This window comes from Vulpes lagopus, chromosome 15 (genome assembly GCF_018345385.1).
Source record: "Vulpes lagopus strain Blue_001 chromosome 15, ASM1834538v1, whole genome shotgun sequence".
Lineage (NCBI taxonomy): Eukaryota > Metazoa > Chordata > Mammalia > Carnivora > Canidae > Vulpes > Vulpes lagopus.
The window spans coordinates 33105985-33114225 of NC_054838.1; the positions used below are offsets into that span (position 1 = coordinate 33105985).

Here is an 8241-nt window from a genome sequence, read left to right on the forward strand (position 1 = left end):
GAGTACACTTAGATTATTCGCTAGGTTTCTCCAAGCCTCACCTTTGTCAATATGTAATATTGCAATACTGCCTTTAAAGGTTCTTGTGGGATTAGAAATAAAGTGTATTAAGCACCTGGCTTGCTGTTGGCCACCCATAAATAGTATTCAGTGGCCAGACATAAGCAATCATCTGTGTCAGCCTCCCCTAAAAATTGATACTTGTATTATTGTTGTTGTTATTTTTAACCATTTTAGTAGATTATTTAGAAGTATGGAAGATTTTTCCAAAATGAGATAAGGAGGATGAGACAAGTAATATCCACTTTGTACAATACAATAAAACTAAGAATCACCATCAACTATTACTCAAACAGCCTTTCTCCTATGGTAGCTAGGTCCCTTTTGTTCATTCTGATTACCTTATCTACAAATAGAAATAAGGGAAATCGGAACTTCAGCAGTAGAACCAGACCTCACCTAGATAAGAACATTGCTAAAAGCCTGGAAGATCATTCAAGATTCAACAGAGCCCTAGCAACCAAGCTTTTCTGTCATTCCCTCAGCAACCACTTCCATGGTCACCACTGCTCTGCCATCAAGTAATTCAACACTCTCCTAATCCACTTCTGCTCCTACTGTTGTAAGTGACACAATGTCCTGCTTTTTGGCTTTTTCAAGACTTTTGCTTATACGTAACTTCTACTTATTCAGGGTTCCTAATGCTCATGGCTTCTCCTGTTTCATGAAGCCTGTCAACATGTCTCATGATGTCCTCTTTGTGTTCTCTGCCTCCATGGACAGCCACTAACTCTACATCTCATATTCAAACTCCCCAGTGGAGAACTTTACAGTTCGGTTTATCACTGTCAAAAATAATCACTGACACCCAAGTAGGGAATAACTCTTACAACAGGCTACCACAACTCAGATATCTGCCTCAATTCAGACACCTACCCCTTGTCCAGTGAGTTATGGTCAGGACCTCAGAATCCAAATTCCGCCTAGGCACAGGATGACCCCTTCCCCTGCCCCCAAGAGCTGCTTCTGTCCACAGCAGACTGTGAGCTTGGCAGGCAGTCAGCACAACAGATTCCCTCTCCAAAACATCTCTTTCCTCAGGCATTTTCATTCCAGAAAGGGCTTGTTACATTAAACAGAGAATTGATTACTGCACCAGAGATGGTACTTATTATACAGGATTGCTCGTTTCACAAATTTCAGAGTAATCAGCACAACAAAACACCATACCTAAACTGTATCCATTGGAATAGGGAACTTTTGAATCATAGAAGACTTTGTATTTATGCATAAATGGAACCAAGTTAATATAAAATCCACTTTCAGGATAACTGGGATACTTCCAAGATGCCTCCTGAAATAAGAGCTGTGTCATAGAAACGCTGTGATACCTAACTTATTCTAATTCTTGATCCTGCATTTGGCATCCCCTATTCAATAAGTATTTGTGGACCATATACTAACAAAATGCAACTGCTTGTTGATTGTTTTACAACCTATGGATGATGAGGGACAGTTTCAAAATAGCTTTGGTGAACGCCAGGTGGTAAACCCTGTGAAAATTGGTAAAACAATTACATTTCATGCCTGAAATTCACACCTCTAATTGTGATGTTCTGCTGTTTTATTTCTTGGCAACACATCCTTAACTCATTCCCTTGCAGCATTAAAAACTAACAATTCAACAAAGCCAACTCTCTTTGCTTGTAGTCGGGATGAGTTTCTATTTTATTCTGTCAAGAAAGAGTTGTGGGGGGAAGAAATCCTTGGCCAAATCAGGAACTTCTTTTTTTAACGTTTGGGAGCATCATACTGCACTTTATAGCAGTTTAAGGCAATTTGCATGACTTATTAAATGATAAAAAGCAAAGTAACATTGTTTTATGAATGATCATGGGGTCAGAGGACTCAAGGGTGACATACAGCAGCAGGAACAATCTCGCCTGTGAAATGCTGCTGAGGGCAGTTACCCAGATGTCATTTCTGCAAAAGCTTCAGTCCAACAATTTCATGTCTCACACCGGCTGGACGGACCATATCGGAGCAGCCCCAGTGCGGTGCTTTTGTAATGTAGAATTCACTGAATGAAAGGCATGAAGAGGCTTAGTAGGTACGACCATGATCCCCGAGGATCTTCTATTGCTTAGAAGAATCAATTGAAATGATCTATTTAAGGGCTGTCTCTTCAGTTAGAAGGAGAGAGCCCTTCATCTCTGTTGCTCAGTATCTAGCACGGAGCAGATAGCCAATGAAAGCTTGTTGGGGTGGGGTTCACCCACCTCAGACGTTTCTTATGTGGGTTGCTGATGACATTTAGAAACCAGAGGGGAGAATGAGCTAAGGATGACTTATTGGGATGACAGTGTATAGTTTTCTATTATATATGTATATGGGTATTATAGATCATGTATGTACATATAGGTTTGCATATATGTATGTGTGTATATGAGAAAGTCTATTCAGTGGGTTCTGGTATCACCAGAAATGATTAAGTCTATTTGAGGATCAGCCCAAACTATCTTTGCTCATTCATTGTACATCTTTCTCTTATTAAAGACTGTTCTATACCAGAACTGCCCCCAAATTTGTTTAACATTTCCATTTTCAACACTGCTAAGGACTGTCCCACCCTCATTCCAGTTCACTCTGCAAAATGATACTTTTCAACCTAACTTGTTACCACAAGAAGAACTGCCCTGGGGCTGTGTGTGTGCCAGTTTCTCTGCTTTGGGAGGCTAAATAATGAGTTGGAAGGAACAGGGCCTTGGAAAACATACAGTCAAGAACTTACGTCCAGTGTGTTTCCAGTTACTTAATACAGTGTTTGGCACATAATAAACTCTTAGAAGTGTTATTGCAGTAAATCAGTTGGGCATCTGCTTTCAGCTCAGGTCATGATCTCTGGGTCCTGGGATTGAGCTCCTTGTTGATGGGGGGGGGGGGGGTGGCGGGCAGGGAGTCCCTGCTCAGCAGAGAGTCTGCTTCTCCCTCTGCCCCTCCTGCCTGCTGGTGCACACTCACTATCTCGCTCTCTCGCTCACTCGCAAAAATAAATAAAATCTTTTTTTTTAAGTTGTACTTATTTTTATTACCATTTTTCCACATTATTTTCTCATCTGAACATTCTGAGTTACAGACCGTGGTGCTGAATCCCTTTTTGCTGTTTTGATAGGATGAATTAAGCAGCAAAACCACTTTTTAATTTGCATATGAACCAGAAACAGCCTCCCCCAGGCAGAGAACATTTGATATTTCTACTCTAATATTATTAAGTACAGCCCCCAATCCTAACCGTAGAAGTACTTAAAACGCAACATGGTATGGGCTACACTTTTGCTGTCTTAGCAAATGAGATTAACTTTCATAAAATCCCTTATCTTACAGAGAAGAAAAGGTCTTGAATTCTTTGTGAATCTTAGGGAGAACGAGTCAGATTCTCTTTCCATCAACCTAAACCCCTAATTCCAAGGACTGTTATTCTCAAATATTTCCTTTGACAGATATTAAAGGATTGACCATTCAGTGCAAGATGCTTTGTCATGCCTAATATGCTCTTTTGACTAATCTACTCAATCAATTCTCTGACTTAAGTATATGCCTCTATAGCCTGATGACTGAGGACCACTAAAGCTAACCCTTTAGGAGTGATAGGCCACTTGAAACATGTTCATACATTTTCCATACCCAACAACCAGGTTGTGAATCCGCCAAGAGCCAGTGGTGTTTATTCACAAATCTTTGTCTGCTTATTGTAGGAGATATTGTGATCATGTTATTTAATTTACTTTGATATAAAGCCATTAAGTACGGGTACAAAAAGAGAGCTGTTATACCAATAAAATTAAATAGAATGTTTTGAAAAGATTCAATGACGTTGAGTCATTTTTAAATGCTATTAAATTAGCAATGAGAGAAAAGATTTCTAAAAATTGGCAGGAGTGGCACCTGGGTGGCTCAGTAGATTAAGATCTTTACTTCAGGTCATGATCCCTGGGTCCTGGATTGAGCCCCTGTCCGGCTCCCTACTCAGTGGGGAGTAGTCTTCTCCCTCTGCCCCTTCCCCCCACTTGTGTGCTCTTGTGTTCTCTCTATGTCAAATAAATAAATAAAATATTTTTAAAAAAATAAAATAATCTTTTTAAGAATTGGGAGGAAGAGCTGAGGGGAGGGAGAGGCCGGTCCGCGTCTGGCCGCTGCCGCTGCTCGCCCGAGGTCTCCAGGCCGCGCTGCGGCTCCGTCCTCGGTTCCTGGGCACCGTCTGCGAGGCTCCGCCGGGCCAGCGTGGGAGAGCCGCGGGCGGCGGCCGCCGCATCATGTCAGCCAAGGACGAGAGGGCCAGGGAGATCCTGAAGGGCTTCAAACTAAATTGGATGAACCTCCGGGATGCTGAGACAGGAAAGATACTGTGGCAAGGAACAGAAGACTTGTCTGTCCCTGGAGTGGAGCATGAAGCCCGTGTTCCCAAGAAAATCCTCAAGTGCAAGGCAGTGTCTCGAGAATTGAACTTCTCTTCAGCAGAGCAAATGGAAAAATTCCGCCTGGAACAAAAAGTTTACTTCAAAGGGCAATGCCTAGAAGGTATTCTGTGGCCTAGTGCCTGGAAGCCACACTTAGGGTGACAGGGGAAAAAGGCAAGACCCAGTAAACTAAAAGCACTGCTTTGGTAACACTCATTTTGCAACTCGGTTTGTGATGTGATTCCTACACCCTGCGAGACTGGGGGCCGCAGCAAAAATAAAACAAAACTGGCAATGACAAGGGGCTTTGAGCCCAACAAAAGGGTTTCTGACACTGGTGGGCCTGGGGTTGGTGCCTGCTTTATACCTGGCGAATTATAACATGGTCACGAGGAAGCTGCTGCTGAGGGCCTGGCACAGTGCTCTCCATACAGCCTCCTATGGCTCTGACTGGCAAGTCCACTGCAGTGAGTTTCCACTGTGAACTATAAGAGTGCACATATGTGTCTTAGAGCTGAAACTCCAAGTAAGAGGCCTATTCTGTTCTTCTGTTTATCACATACATATAGCCTGCTTCTAAGAAAGCGTTGCTTATACTATATCCACCCAGTGGCCTAGTTCTTTAGACCCTAGAGCATAGGGAACAAGTCTCTGGTGTGGTCCAGAGGACATCCTGAGGGGCCTTTCATGATCTTTCTTATGCCTCTGACCAGGGAGGTTTATGATGGCTTCATTTGTGGGGGGTGGACAAGGAGCCCTGAGACTGTCTCACCAGCTTTACCTTCTTCCTTCAGAATGGTTCTTCGAGTTTGGCTTTGTGATCCCTAACTCCACAAACACCTGGCAATCCCTGATAGAGGCAGCGCCTGAGTCCCAGATGATGCCCGCCAGTGTGCTAACGTGAGTGAGCAGACCACAGGGATTGTGGAGTATGTCTAGAAGCAGGAGTCCCTGGCAGGGCTGTTCAGCAGGCAATCCAGGTTGAAAATAAGAGTAAAGAGTATCCAAGGGTATTCGAGCTTACAGGTTTACTGACTTCTGTCATGTGAAAAGGATAGTGTGATCAAGTGGAAAAAATAAACTTTAGGTTAGACCTTTAGACTAAATTCCTGATTAACCCTGACTAGATGTGCAATCTTGAACAATGTTTACCTCTCTGGCCTCATTTTTCTCCTCTCTAAACATAGAATTAATAATTCTATCTCACAGAGGTATAGTGAGGATAAACCGAGATGATGTGGAAGGAAATGGGCATGTACTCTCTATGAAATCTAGGCTTATTTGCAGACTTTCCTAATTACCAAACTTCTAATACTCTGTACTTTTCTTGAGTGCCTTTAATGGCATCTGGCAAAGTTCTAATTTTGTTTTAGAGGATAATGTTTGGTTATAGTTTTTCAGAAACTACCTTACTGTTTTAATATTTATGCTTCCTGCTCAAAAAATAGTTTGTCCTTTATACAAAAACACTATCAGTAATGGCCCACCTTCCATTTTCTCTAGGGAAAAGGTATTAGACTTTCAAAGGTTTTAGTACTAGTGTGTAATAATGAGTTATTCACACAGGTAATTGTGTAAATTTGGGTTGTCCCTTTAAACAGATCCTTGGTGAAAGCCACGCTGAACATAAAAAGAATTTATTTACTTTATAAGTCTTTAATATATTTTTTAATTACAACAGTAAGTATTTTTATATTCTGTTAGCCAATTAAATCTTGAGTTTCTTATGTACCTATTTTATAATTAATTACCAGCAAAAATGTCTCTGCTGGCTATTAATTACCTTGGGAAAGTACAGGGGAGTATATAGAAGGCATTTTTTATATTTTATTAGCCATCATTTGATTCTCCCTTGGCCAGGCCCAATTTCTTTCAGGTACTAAAACCAGTAAGTCTATGATAACATAGTTAGGCTATTTAAGTCATATATCATATTTTACTTTTTGGAACCCAAAAATAGTATCTCTGTTGCCTTTAACTTGATTCAAGAGTTGTGGTTTGAAAACACTGAGATACCCACCAAGAAAAGTGAAATTCCATTCTATGCAATACAAGTGAGTCATTTGGGGTTCTTTGGCTGTAAGTCATAGATATGACTCCAGCGGATACAGCAGAGCTAAAGCAGGGAGAGGGGGGCAGGAGGGATGGTGCTGAGCCCCGGGCAGCTCCAGAGATACAGATGGCAGGGGTCCATGGATGATTTCCTTCAGGAGCAGCCATAGGAAGGATCCTGCTCTGAGGAGAGGGTCTGATTGGCCCAAATTATATCCTGTGCCCACCCTTTTGCCAGATGAAGGAGAGGTTACTTGACTGAGACATGGACTGGAGATGGGTGGGTCCCCAAAAGAAGAGCAGAGTGCTATTACCCAAAGTGATGAGAATAAATGCGGAAAGGCCAACCCACAGCTGACTACCAGAATAGGTATTGTAGGTAAAGATACCACCCCTGAGGACTTCAGGTTTCCGTGTATATCAAAAGTCAGTCCTATTAAAAATAATTTTTTAAGTCCTATCTATAAGCACCCCTGTGTGCAGAGCATTCTGCTGAGGGTTTTACATATATCAAGGATTAAGACATACTCTTCTGATTTCTGAACTTGAGGAGAAAACAATCACAAAGTTAAATGTCACATTAGACTTCTAACCCCATTTAGACATAGATTTAGTGTCCGTCCCCAAGCCAGGGTTCTAAGTGGGTGCATGTCCCTGGGCCCAGCAAAGCCAAATTGAAACCACTTTGTGCAAATGAAATCTGTTGCCTAACACACTCACTCTTTTGCCCTTTCTTCTTACTTATAGTGGGAATGTTATCATAGAGACAAAATTTTTTGACGACGATCTTCTCGTAAGCACATCCAGAGTGAGACTTTTCTACGTTTGAGAGAAGAATGTGTGTGCATTTCAAGAATTTGGGTTTTTTGGGGGAAAGGAGGAAACTGTTTACTTTTTTCCTCCACACATTTGATTATTGACACTTCCACCCCTAATTCCCTGTACAAAACCCACTTGCGGCCACCAGGGGACCAGTTCTGTATAGATAACCAGATGGCTGTTTCCTCCCAAGCCGCCATCTTCCACTGACCAGACTAAACTCCCAACCCCAGACCAGGCCAGAGGGTGAGCTTTGACTCCTTCCCAGGGTGACAAAGGGACAAACGCTTACCACAAGAGCCAATGCTGTTCCTGCCCCCTCCATGCCTCCTCCTTGGGCCCTACAGGCAACACATCTTCCTTTGGCCCCTGGTTTTGGAAAAAATCATATTCCTGACTTCTGTTTAGTTTTTTTCCTGCAATTTCTATTTCATACATTCTCATACATTTACCTTGTAAAATAGACTGTGATATTATTATTACATAATGAATTAAAACATATGAATTAAAATATTCCTACAGTCTTTAAAAAAAAAAAAAAAAAAAAAAAAAAAAAAAAAAAAAAAAAGAATTGGGAGGAAAAAACTATAAAATTTTAAAAAGATTTTGCATTTGGTTTACTTGGCAAATAACCCGAGTTTTAGCTCCACTTCCAAGAAATGGAATGTGGAGATTGTAAACTGTAATCATGGGTGGGGTTTTCGCAAGTAAAATGACTGTGTGCTCCCATCAGCAAATTCGTAATCAAATAGAAAACATGACCATACATTAAAAGATTGATGACTAAATATTCCCTTGACTATTACAAGTTAAAGTAAAATGTTTAAAGAATGTATATATCATTCTAATGGTACATTAAGCAATTTTTTTCAATTAACTAAAAAATAACTAATACAAATCACATGGCCTCACA

The 8241-nt window shown here is 41.2% G+C and overlaps 1 protein-coding gene across 1 annotated transcript; it reads left to right on the forward strand.

The window, feature by feature from the left end:
- Positions 1-4162: 4162 nt before the first annotated feature.
- Positions 4163-7849, forward strand: LOC121475922 (retinal rod rhodopsin-sensitive cGMP 3',5'-cyclic phosphodiesterase subunit delta). Its single transcript, XM_041729590.1, has 3 exons — positions 4163-4578; positions 5252-5357; positions 7257-7849. Exons 1-3 carry the CDS (start codon positions 4314-4316, stop codon positions 7336-7338), a joined length of 453 nt encoding a protein of 150 aa, XP_041585524.1. The 5' UTR covers positions 4163-4313; the 3' UTR covers positions 7339-7849.
- The last annotated feature ends 392 nt before the right edge of the window (positions 7850-8241 follow it).

Bases quoted from the DNA above. Each gene is read 5' to 3' on its own strand.
- LOC121475922 (XM_041729590.1), top strand. From the start codon at position 4,314: ATGTCAGCCAAGGACGAGAGGGCCAGGGAGATCCTGAAGGGCTTCAAA. The intron at 4,579-5,251 runs GTATTCTGTGGC...TTCTTCCTTCAG, and splicing joins CAAAGGGCAATGCCTAGAAG to AATGGTTCTTCGAGTTTGGC. The intron at 5,358-7,256 runs GTGAGTGAGCAG...TCTTACTTATAG, and splicing joins ATGCCCGCCAGTGTGCTAAC to TGGGAATGTTATCATAGAGA.